The sequence below is a fragment of the Serinus canaria genome, chromosome 14 (genome assembly GCF_022539315.1).
Source record: "Serinus canaria isolate serCan28SL12 chromosome 14, serCan2020, whole genome shotgun sequence".
NCBI classification, from domain to species: Eukaryota; Metazoa; Chordata; class Aves; order Passeriformes; family Fringillidae; genus Serinus; species Serinus canaria.
Window position 1 is genome coordinate 15,490,546 of NC_066328.1, and position 12,303 is coordinate 15,502,848.

General features: G+C 58.8%; 1 protein-coding gene across 2 annotated transcripts in view; it reads left to right on the plus strand.

Moving 5' to 3' along the window:
• The window catches only part of PRKCB (protein kinase C beta), a 90,844-nt gene that overhangs the window by 26,576 nt on the left and 51,965 nt on the right, over positions 1-12,303 (plus strand). For both annotated transcript variants that reach the window (XM_050980063.1, XM_050980062.1), the window contains exon 3: positions 9,494-9,576. In XM_050980063.1, coding sequence (XP_050836020.1) covers positions 9,494-9,576 — 83 coding nt within the window. The remainder of the gene's footprint in view (positions 1-9,493; positions 9,577-12,303) is intronic.

The window sequence follows — 12,303 nt, forward strand, 5'->3', positions numbered from 1 at the left end:
CCACCCCCATCCATCCCTGCATCCCTGCCCTTTCTCCCAGCTCTGCTGTTTGTTCTCATGCTAAAAGGCCTGTTCTTGACAATTGGTTTTTTCCTTGGCCTGGAAGTTTTCCAGCCCATTGAGATTTTCCTGTGCTGTTTCTGCCTGCTCTCCTCGCCAGCCTCTCCCTGTCTCTGGTGGGAGGCAGAACTCCAGGGATCCCTGTCCAGGACAAATCCCGTGGGAGGTTCCTCGCAGCACAAACTGGGCCTGGGGCTGCGGGAGGGAAAGGAGGGAGCAGTGGGGAGAGGCTGCAGCTTCAGCAAGGCAGGGATGGTCTCCTTTCCCATTTCTGCGGGAGTTAGGCGAGCATGTGCAGGATTTTCAGTGTGGAGCTCCTGGGATGATTTCACCTGAGGGATGAGCAGCTGGCTGGGAAGGGGGTCTTGGGGGTCCCTGGTAATACCTGGGGTCACTCCCCTGGTTCCTTCCCCTGACACTTTGGCACAAGTGCTGGAGGTCAGGCCTGGGTGAAGGGGTTGGCAGAGCACCTGGCACAGGCAAAGTGTTTCTGAAACAGCAAATTTTTCCTGAAAACGGTGCCAGGGCTGCTGGCCTGCCCCCCCCCGGCCTGTCCCCTCCCCGGCCTGTTCCCCCCGGCCTGTTCTCCCCCCGGCCTGTTCCTCCCCGGCCTGTCCCCTCCCCGCCTGTTCTCCCCCCGGCCTGTTCTCCCCCCGGCCTGTTCTCCCCCCGGCCTGTTCCCCCCAGGCCTGTCCCCTCCCCCGCCTGTCCCCTCCCCGGCCTGTCCTCCCCGGCCTGTCCCCTCCCCGGCCTGTTCCCCCCCGGCCTGTTCCCCCCCGGCCTGTCCCCTCCCCGGCCTGTTCTCCCCAGCCTGTTCCCCCCCCGGCCTGTTCCCTCCCCGGCCTGTCCTCCCGGCCTGTCCTCCGGCCTGTCCCCTCCGGCCTGTCCCCTCCCGGCCTGTTCCCCTCCGGCCTGTCCTCCCGGCCTGTCCCCCCCCCCGGCCTGTCTCCTCCCCCGGCCTGTTCCCCCCCGGCCTGTCCCCCCCCCCGGCCTGTTCTCCCCCCGCCTGTTCCCTCCCCGGCCTGTCCCCCCCGGCCTGTTCCCCCCCCGGCCTGTCCCCTCCCCGGCCGTTCCCCCCCGGCCTGTCCCCTCCCCGCGTCCCTCTCCCCTTCCCCTCCCCGGCCTGTCCCCCCCCGCCTGTCCCTCCCCGGCCTGTCCCCTCCCGGCCTGTTCCCCCCCGGCCTGTCCCCCCGCCTGTTCCCCCCCGGCCTGTCCCCTCCCCAGCCTGTCCCATATCGGGCTGCAGCTCAGGACCCTCTGGCAGAGAACACGACTTGCTGCTCCAGGGTTCCCAGGGGGCCTCAGCCACGGTGTCTCCTACCCCAGAGTGTCCTGCAATAACACATCCAACAGCAGCACAGAGAGGCCAGAGAGGGCCAGAGAACCATCCTGAGATGGTCTGGTGGTTTGCTGGGTGCACAGGAGGTGTGCTATGGCAGGAGCTGCTTGTGCCTGTGCCCACAGCGCTGCCAGGACACGTTTGGACTGGGAGGGATCTTTGGAAGCCCAAGTTCATGCCAGGGGAGGGGTTCCTGTGCTGTGCTGAGGGGACACAGTCGGTGCTTGGAGTTGGGAAGGCAGGGCTGTGCACAGCAGCACAACTGCAGCACCAAACAAAAACCCTCTGAAGGCAGCTCCACCTTAGCAGGGCCCTGGCTAATTGATGCTTTCACTTGTAGTTACATCGAGCTGTTCACGTTCCTGGGTGTTCAAAAACCTTCAAACCTTGTTTGGTGTGTGGAGAACAAACCCTCCTAAGATGCTGCCAGCTGAAAATAAGCCTGAGGCAGCAGCAGGGAAGTCATTACTCTTCGTATCGGCCACAAAGAAATATGTTTCTGTTGAATTCATGATTATTTCTGTTTTCTGCACTTCCTGGAAAGCAGAAGGACCATGCAGTGTCGTGGTTTTTTTTTAGACATGCAGAGGGGAGCAGGATTACAGCCCGTGCTCTGTGGCAGTGTATAAATGCCTCCCAGCCCTTGCTGTGCAGTAACTCTGGGTTCATTCTCTGCTCCTGATGGGGTTTTGTGTAAAGAGCTGAAATTGCTGCATTTGGGGGCTGGTGTTGGACCCCAGTTCGTGGCTCACTGGTCACACCTCTGGAGGGGAGGTGAGGGCCCTGGCAGATCCCTCTGGAAGGGCTCCCTGACCCCTCACCATGCAGGGTGTCCCTGTGCCCAGGCTGGAGCCGCCTCTGGGGTTGTTCACCCTGGCTCTGGCCAGTGGCACCAGTGCCAGCAGGGCTGGGACAGCTGGGTGGGCACCAGCTGCAGGCACATCTGGATCTGGGGCCCTTTCAGTGCTGAAAGACTTCAGCAGCCTGATGTCCCTGCACCTCCTGGCCTGTTTGGAGTCAGGCAGCGCTCCTGGGCAGCGCCACTTGGGCTCTGCTTTTGGAGCTAAGACAGTGCTCAGAATAGCCTAAATTAGGGGGATGGGGGGGATGCAAGGAAGGAGATGGGAGCAAAGTTCCCCTCTCTGTCTTGGAGATAAGCTACAAAATCCAGCTTTAACTGAGTTGCATTATTAGCTCTTTGGGGACTGGGTTTTTATCTGCCTGGAACAGGATTAATACGCTGTGACAAAAAGGAATGGCTTCAAAGCAGGCATCTGCTGGGGCTGGGAGCTGTGGCAGCCCAGCTGGGCTGCTGGGGGTTATCTGTGCTGGGACTGCCCTCTCCTAATGCCTGACCTCTCCTCTGGGCAGCACTGATCCTGACGGGATACCTTCCCATATTTCCCCCTCCTCTCAAGAGTCTGACCTGCAGTTTCAATTACAATATTAAATTACCAGGTCACCAGAGTCAAAGTAGGCTGCCAAGTTTTTAATGATCTTCTCTTTCTTCTCATGTGGAGTTGGTTTTTTTTTTTTTTTTCCGAGCCTCCTTTCCATCTCTGCACTTTTAATTGAGACCATCTGTAATTTAACACATCGCCACAGTTGTGTAACTGGTGCAGGGTTTTAGGAGGGCTCGCTGCTCATCCTCAGGGACTGCAGCAGCTTTCCACTGGCTTCCAGTGCCTTCCTGAGAAACCCAGAACTAATTGCCAGGACCATTTAATCTGCTCCCTCGGGGCTTTGATTAATCACAGAGTGCTTATTTTTCATCTCTGGCTGCTGAGGAGCTGAGGGTGTCATCGTGGGCTGGGGCTGGTCCCCAAGCTGGGGTGTGGGTGTGGGTGAGTGGGGCTGGCTGCAGGCACCAGGGATGTCCTCAGGGGTGTCCCCAGGGGCCAGAGCCCAGGCCCTTGGGGTCAGCTCCGGGCTCACAGGGGCTGCAGGGTGCCCTTGATGCCTGTCCCCACTTGTCTGAGGTACAAACCGAGTCTGTCCATCAGTTCTGCATCTCAGGAGCTTCTCCTCTGCCTGACCTTGGCCAGCCCCGGGCTGTTCCTCCTCCCACGTCCCCAGTGTCCCTGCTTGCCCCAGGTGTGGGGCTGTCCCCTCCAGCCCAGCGCGTCCCTCTCACCGTGCCAACCTCCTCGGATCACAGGGCTCGGAACCCCGGCTTTTGGGAACGAGTTAGAAGGGACTGGGAGCATGGAAAGAACCAAATTCCAGCTTGAAAACCCGCCTGACAGTGCTGCAGTGTGTGAGCTGGCTGTGCTGAGGGGCTGGGGGAAGCTCCTTCCCCTCTGGCTCCTGCAGGGCTCCTGTGGGGTGGGAGCTGGAGCTGCCCTGCCCCGAGCTGGCCCTGGGCAGGACAAAGGTGCCTGCAGGGAAACCGTGCCTGGAGCTGCCCTCAGCCCTGCCTGTGCTGGGGGCACAGGGGCTGGGGAGTGGGTGAGCGGTGCCCTGGGGCCACCCCCAGGCTGCAGAGAGCCCCTCTGAGCCTTCCCCAGGAGCTGCTGCTGCTCTCTCCATGGTTTGTTTTGTGGTGGCACTGGGCCATGCAGGGCAGGGTCTGGGGACAGGCCCAGGCCAGGGGAAGAGCTGTTCCCCCAGGGTGTCTGTGGGTGTTGGGATGCTCTGCCCGCTGCTCCCAGGCAGCTTTTTGGACCCAAACAATCTGGAGAGGAAGCAGGAGCTGGACTTGTGCCATGCCCTGGGCGGAGGAGCTCAGCCTCTGCCCCATCCAAATGTGCCAGCGAGAGCCACAAAACCTGGGCCAGCTGCTGCCCTGGTGCTGCTGCCTGGGGCAGCCCCTGTGCCCAGCAGCCTGGCCCTGGCCCTGCAGAGGCTCTGAGTGCTGCAGAGTGAGGATCTCTTCCCCATCCCAGCTCTGCTGCTGTCATGGTCCCGTCCCACCCACTCCCCTTCCCTGCCGGGGATGATTGATGCTCCTCATCCCGCTGGCTCCAGCGCGTTCATTGTCATGCAGAGGATGTTGTCAATTCATTCTGGTATTTCATGGAAAACTGCAGGCGGCTGGGGTGTTTTGTTCATGAAGTCCTTCTACAAGCACGTGGCTGGGCCCAAAATACTCAGCCCCTTTCAGTGAAAAAAGAGGGGTGGTAAAGATGTCCCTCTGAGAAGCACAGGGCACAGCAGCCTCCCTGCCCCTCCTGCCCAGCTGCTGGGCTGGTGGGGGCACTGGGGGCACAGCAGTTGAGCTGGCCAGGGCTTACCCCAGCAGCTGCAGGTGCCACTTGTACCCAGCTCTGCCGCAGCTTGGCATTGATGGTGACATGCCAGGGCCCCTGGTGACACCCCTGCCTTTGTCCCCCAGCCACGTGCACCCAGATCCCGGACCTGCCCCATGTCACCCCCCCCAGCCTTGGAGCTGTTCCTGGTGCTGCCCAGAAATCCCTGAGGATCACAGCTGCTTTCGCTCTGTCTCCCCGGGGCTGACAGTGGGAAAACAGCTCAAGTCTGAGGAGCTGATGATGGCTGCGCTGTAAGAACCCCAGAAAGCTTTTAACCAAAGCTGGGGATTAAATCCAAAGAGCACAAATTTTAGCTCAGCTTCCCTCTCTGTGTGCTCTAAGTGATTAAAAGCTGTAAAGCGCTGTCAGAAATTCAGGACTTCCTCTCCTGGAGCCCTTCTTTCCCCTTATTTTATGATTACCATGCTTCACTGCCTCTGTTTGATGTCGTGAGTGTGATTTTTTAGCATGGAAAGGAAAGTCGTGGGCAGCTCTGCCTGGGGCACATTTTGGTCCCTCACCGGGGCCGGGCTGGTGCCTCTGACCCCGGGGGTTTGCCCAGCGTAGGTGGAGCAGCACAAAGCTCCCTTAAAAAGTCTTTTTCTCTATTTTTTTGGGGTGTTATTTTGTTTCCTTCAGTTTTGCTAATCTGAATTCCAAGCTGTTTCCTAAAGCTGTTGTTCCTTGGGAAGAGGAGACGTTATCCAAATGAGAATATCCACAGGTTGGAGGGGAGCAGCTACGCACTGAGATATGCTCGAAATAATCTCTGAGCTTCCCTGATATTGGAGCCATCTGCCAAAGCTCAGCTCCAGCAGCTCCCTGGGGATGCTTGAACTCCTCCCTGGCTTTGATTTTTAGATGAATCTTGCTTGAACCTTCTTCTGTCTCTGTTAACTCTCCATCTGTCTCCCTCACTTGACACGCTGTATCCAAGGCTGCTCCCGGTGCTTCCAGAGCTCTCCCTGGCCCGAGGAGAGGAGCAAAGGCTTCCCTTCGGTGGGGATGTGTGCTCTGGGAAGGGCTGGGCTCAGGAGCCACCAGAGGTGACCTCCCTGAATTATTCATTCGGCAAAGGGCTCGGGGAAATTGATGATTCCCTTCTCCAGCACATGGGGACAAGGAGTTCGTGCGATGCAATTAGAGCACCAACTGGAGCTGAGGGAAGGCAGGGCTCCCGTGGGCTGCGGGCAGGGCTCACCCCTGCAGGGAGCTGCCTGCCAGGGCTGGGTGCCCTCCTGCCGCCGAGGACATTCCGTGAGGGAGATGGGGCCAACCCCACCTCCTGTGTCCCAGCAGGGCACCAGGGCATTGCCACCTGCTCCTCCGTGTGCCAGGGGTGCCACGGGTTTGTGCTCTTCAGGAGGGGCCCAGCAGCCTCAAGGGTTTGCCAGGGAAGCACTGCCTTGAGCCTTTCCTGGCCTTTCCCATTCCTGGGAATGCCTGGGCTGGGCTGGCTCCCAGGGTAGCCTGGTGCTTGTCTAAGGAGTCAAAGCTCAAAGGGGTTTAGGGCTTTTCCTGGGCAGAAACCCCAGCCCAGGAGGGATTTTGTATTCTGAGAGCAAATCTAGGGGCACCCTTGGGCAAAGTGTCAGGGGAGAGGGAGCAGGGAACGCTCCCGAGCCTGCTCACAGGCTGGAACAGGGCAGGGAGCGTGTGCAGCCTGGCCTGGGAGGGCTGCTCCTGGCACTGCAGCTTCTGCTGCTGCGGGAGACTGCAGCAGGGCTCCAAGGCGTGCAGCAGCTGCTGCTCGGAGCTGCAGCCCTGCAGCCTGGCCCCTGCACCCCGGGGACACCTGGGGCAGCCCTGCTGCTCCCTTCCCAGGGCCAGCCCTGCCCTGCCCTGCTGGAGCTGCAGCCAGATGTGTGTTCTGCACCCTTCACACGCCTGGAACAAGTTTTGATGTGGTTCCTCTGATTGGCAGCTCTGGGAATCAGCAGGGAATCAGCAGGGAAACTGCTTTCTGGTTTTTCTGGAGGGTTTGTGAGCAGTGGTTTAAGCCAAGATGCCTTTCTCTGTGTGTGTGTGTATCTATATATATGTATATTTAAGCAATACTGTGTTAGCATTTTCCAGCATTTTCTCTCTTTTCATCCTCCACAATAAGATGTTTCCTAGGGTTTGAGAATGCCCTGCTGCTGTTGTGGTTTCTTAGCTCTCAAACCCAACCCTCCAGGAGATCTTTCCTCCCAGGCCTGTGTCAGGGTCCCAGGGAATGGAGGTGTGTGATCTTGCCCTGATGTTTTGGTGCAACTCTTTTCAGATCTGAGACACTGTGCTGGGGCTGCTGTGAAAAATGTGCATCCCAGCAAATCTCCTAAGGCTGGGGGGAGTTGCTGGGCTCAGGGTTCTGCCTCTTGCCTTTCCACAGGGTTTGTGTCCTTCCCTTCTCCCAGGACATGTCTTCCCAGAGCCCTGCAGTGGAGCTGGCCCTGAAGGAGAGTTTAGGGCCAGGAAACCCTCCTGCATTGTGCAGTAAGGAATGGGAAAGGTTAATCTTTCATTCTTGTTGTGTACAAATGGCTTGGGATGTTTGTAGCCAACCAGTGGGATTTGATAACTTTATTACCCAAATAATAAGATTTACAAATTAACTGTCTAATTAGCAACCTGGGAAAGCTGCTGCTCGTGCTGGGGTTTCTAAACTGACAAAGACATGGGCTGAAACTGCTGCTGGCAGCAGGAGGGCACGGCAGTGGGGAGATCTCTGCAGCCTCCTCACATCCACGGGGCAGTCATGGGAGCCGGGACAGGATCACGGCCCTGAGATCCTGCTCCTGGCTCACCCTGTTGGCCCTGCTTCCCTCGTGCATGGATGGAGCACTCACCTGAGCACTGGGCAGGGTTCCAGTGGAGCCTGTGCAGCTCCCTCGGAGGCAGAGGCTGCAGAGCCCCACTGCTGCTTTGCCCTGCACCTGCAGGGAGCTGTTCTGCCTGCCCATCTTCCAGTGGGTTATCCTTGCACAGGTTAGAATCACAGAATCCTGGAATGGCTTGGGTGGGAAGGGCCCTCAAAGCCCACCCAGTGCCACCCCTGCCATGGCAGGGACACCTCCCACTGCCCCAGGCTGCTCCAAGCCCTGTCCAGCCTGGCCTGGGACACTGCCAGGATGGCCTTTAAGGTCCCTTCCCACCCAAACCATTCCATGGCAGTTCAGCCTGGTGGCCCTCTGGTTTGCCCTGCAGAGCTGGGATGGTCCCAGCTGCACTGGGAAGCTCCTGGCAGAGCCCAGCCCCTGGCAGCATTGCCTGTGCTCGGGGTGTCACGGAGCTCTCGGAGTTTGTACACACACTTCAGGAGAAATCCCTGCTAATAGAGCTCTAATTTCTTCCTTCCTGCTTCCCAGATGCTTCTGTCTCCATATACAAATGACAGAAATGGTGAGCAATGCTTTCAAGAAAATGTTTGTTTGTTTGACTCAGAAAAGTGAGTGAGAGGTCCTGCGAGGAGAGAGCTCTTGGCAGCTGTTCTGCCTCTAAACCCTTCTGGGTTTGTTTTTGTTCACAATGGAAAATGTGAAAAGCAAAATGAGTTTACAGCTGGATGTGGCAGGGCACAAAGAGGGGATTGTGAGGTTCATGGCTGATGTCACTTGCCTTTTCCTTGTTCCTTAGGAAAAAATCCCATATTGCTGCAACTGGAACCTGCTCTGTTGTTGCCCAGCTCAGTTTGGGTCCTGTGCTCTGTCCCCAAACCTCAGTGCCTGCTCCTCATCTTGCAGAGGCTTTTATTCAGTGTGACTACAGCTCTGGGAAAGGATGTGGTGGATGGGGGAGCCCTGGGGCAGAGCAGAGTGTGATGCCCGGGCTCCCCTCAGAACAAACCAGGGCTGCTTCCCTGGGCTCCCTTTGGGCCCTGGAGCTGAGGTCTCACCTGTGGGACAGGCATGGCAGGGTGCTCAGAGCTGGGCATCCCTGGGGCTGGGCATCCCTGGCGCCGGATGCAGAGTGCAGGTGGCCAGGCCAGCCCTGGCAGCCAGGAGGTGACAGAGGTGACATGCCTGCAAGCTGCTGCCTCTGCTCCCCAGCCTGGGGAGCCCCAGCAGTGCTGCCACCTCCAGCTGCAGGGTCAGAGGGGCTGAGACCTGTAAGGAGGGTCTGGGCCATCAGCTGAAGTTACCTACAGTGACAAATTATTCTTTAGGGTCTGTCACCGAAGGTGAGGTGCTTATTTGGCATTTGGGGGAAAAATCAGCCTTGAAATACAGAGCTTTGGCTGCACAAAGTGCAGAAACACTGCTTCAGGCAGGCACGTGCTGAAAGGGTTGGGTGGTTATGGGGATGGGGGTTTAGCTCTGGATTCTTCTCTTGGAGCCTGGGCAGTGGCAGTGGGGATTGGTTTCCCTCTCCCAGAAGGGCAGGGCTGGCATTGACGTGTGTGAGGGGAGGAAGACGTGCGCGTCTTCTGGTCTGGCAAACGGAGGCTGGGGAGATGCTGGAGAAAAGCAGAGCTGTGGGAGGAAGATTGCCCACCTGTTCCCTTCGGTACAATCTTCCATTTTTGGCCACATGCACTTTTCAGCTCAGATGCCGCCAGCGCCAGATTCTCCCTCTTTTTATTCCCAGCAGTGACCTCAGAGCGTGTGCCACGAGTGACAATGAGCTCAGAGAACAGGATTGCTCCCAGCCCTCCTCTGACGTTCACCCTACACTTTGTTCTGCTGAGTTTTACCAGAAGGCCTGCTCTGGCTGGGGATGGTCCATAAGGTTTAAAAACCTGCCAGGGCTTTGCTAAAGAACCCTCCTGGCACTGCTCAGAAATCCATGTGCCTGTGGTTTGTTGTGCTGCCTCTTGGCTGTCCTGGTGCCATGCCCTGACCCTGTCCCTGTGTTCTCCTTGCAGTTTGCTGCTTCGTGGTGCACAAGAGGTGCCATGAATTCGTCACCTTCTCCTGTCCCGGTGCTGACAAGGGCCCTGCCTCGGATGTAAGTACAAGTCCTGTGCTGGGGCTCATTGAGCTGACAGCACCTGCAGGAGATCCTCCTCCTCTCTTTGGGCTGACAGCACCTGCAGGAGATCCTCCTCCTCTCCCTGGGCTGACCGCACCTGCAGGAGGTGCTCCTCCAGCTCCCCAGGCTGACAGCACCTGCAGGAGGTGCTCCTCCTCTCCCTGGGCTGACAGCACCTGCAGGAGGTGCTGCTCCCCTCCCTGGGCTGACAGCACCTGCAGGAGGTGCTGCTCCTCTCCCTGGGCTGACAGCACCTGCAGGAGGTGCTGCTCCTCTCCCTGGGCTGACAGCACCTGCAGGAGATCCTCCTCCACTCCCTGGGCTGACAGCACCTGCAGGAGGTGCTCCTCCTCTCCCTGGGCTGACAGCACCTGCAGGAGATCCTCCTCCACTCCCTGGGCTGGCAGCACCTGCAGGAGGTGCTCCTCCAGCTCCCCAGGCTGAGGGCACCCCAGAGTTGCTGTTTCTCAGTTTATGGGATGGTGTAGGTTGGAAAAGCCTCTAAGAGCCATCAAGTCCAACCATTACCCAGCACTTCCAAGGCCACCACTGCCCCACCTCCCCCCATGCCACATCCACGTGGCTTTTAAATCCTTCAGGAACTGGGATTCTGTAGTTGTGGGGACTCTCAGGGGTCTCTGGGATACCTAAAACACTCAAACCATCCAGGAACTTGTGCCCAGCAGAGCAGAGGGAACATGAGGAGACAGAGATTTCCCTTTGGGGCTGAGCCTGCAGCCTTGCCCCTATGTCCTTCTATGCCTTGTGCCAGGAACCCCCCCAGCCCTTGCTAGCTGAGTCCCAGCCTTATTTCCCTGAGGATTTCTTTCCCCTGGCTTGGGGGCAGCGGAGCTGGGGAGCCTGGCTCTGCCAGCACCACTCGGGTCTGTCTGGCAGGTTCTGGGTTTTTCCGTGGAAACTGGCTAATTTGGGGAACTGCTGGGAGAGAGGAGCTCGAATTGGGGAAACGACAGAGCACCACAGCTCTCACCCTTAAAAATAGAAGTGGTGGGAGCAGGCGGCGTAGCAGGCTGCGGAAGGTGGAGGCTAAACACGCCTCGTGTCCCAAAGTGGGGCTGTGCCCTGGCAGGGAGAGAGGAGAGGCCTGGGGGCTGAGGCTCTGGGGGGCAGCAGCAGCTGGTGAGCTTTGCTCTGGTGTCTGTTCCCTCCCTAGCCCCGCTGTCTGTGCAGCCTCCCCGGGGGCAGCTGTGGCACCCACGGCCCTTCCTCCAGCAGGCCACCAGCCCAGGAGGGGGTGGCAAGGTGGCACTGCTGTCACCCGCCCACGGGACAGGAGCCCCTGAGGGCTTCCTGTGCCAAGGACGAGCAGGGAGTGCTGGTGGAGGCGTGGGCAGGAGCTGGTGCCTGCCCTGAGCCAGGGGGTGAGGCTGGGCTGGGGTACCAGAGCATCCCTGCTCCCTCTGCATGGCACTGCCAGGGCCTGTGCCAGAGCAGGGCTCTGTGGCTGTGGGCACAGCCTCTGTCCCGGTGCCCTGGCCAGAACAGGTCACCTGGGGGCACGGGGCTGCAGAGAGGAAAGTGAAGGCCTTGAGGTGCTCCCTTTCCTATCTCAGCCTCTGCTCCAGCAGTTCCACTCCCTGCTGCCACTGCTGGGGCAAGGAGGGCTGAGAGGGCACAAGGAGACAAGGGGGTGGTGCTGGGGTGAGCCTCCCTGAGGGTCCAGCTGGCCACCCGGGCACTGCAGGTGTCCCTCTGTGGCATGTGGGCGTGTGGCAGATATCCCCACGGGTGCCACTCTCCATGGAGGGCTGCCGGAGGTCTCAGAGCCCTTTGGCCCTTTGCTGTGACACCGTGTGGCCAGGGCACTGCTGGGGCACCTGGGCACTGCCAGGGCACCTCTCCTGTGCCCTCTGAGGCTGGACTGCACATTCTGTCTCCCCTGGCCCCAGCCCTGCCCCAGCAGTGGCACACAGGGACAGTCAGGCCAGGCAGGTCCCAGCTGGTCCCTGCAGCAGCTCTGGGTGACCCTGGGCACCCTCTGCCAGGGCAGGGAAGGGTCTGAATGAAATTGTCACGACCTGAACAGAGCCCACTCCATAGCAGGGCTGCTGTAAAGGCCCTGGGTCACATTCCCTGTCACTCACTGCTGTCCCTGGGGCAGCAGACAGGTAACAGCAGACAGGTAACAGTCCAGCACTCCTTGTTAATCTTTCAATGCATAACTTCTGAAAACAAAGATGGAATGCAGTTCTTGGGACTAAGGCAGGGAGAAAATGGCCCTTTTATTGTCTTTTTTTTTTTTTTGTCCTTTTTTTTCTCTTCAGCAAAGGCTGCCAGAGCCCCTTGGGTCTGTCCCTGCCCCTCTGCCACAGGGGTGTCACTGGGGGATGCAGCAGGGCAAGCTTCCTTCCTCCTGCACTGTCAGTCTTCCAGCAGCATAATTATATCTCTAATTTGTCCTATTTGTAATTATATAATCATATAATCCTGAAGGAGCTTTGAATCAGGAGGGGAAGAGCTGCTTCAGCACCCAGAAATGCCTTGCTGGCCTGAGCCCTGAGCCAGGCCCAGGGGCTCTGCTGGGAATGATGAAAGCTGGGCTGCCCTCTGCTCCCTGGCTGCTGCTAGCCACGGTGAGGACCCAGGGCCACCTGCCCTGGTGGCAGATGTGGTGCCTTCAGGCTGGGCTGCTCACAGGGGTGGCTTTTGGCAAATCTCCAGTGAGCCCCACAGAAAGGAGTT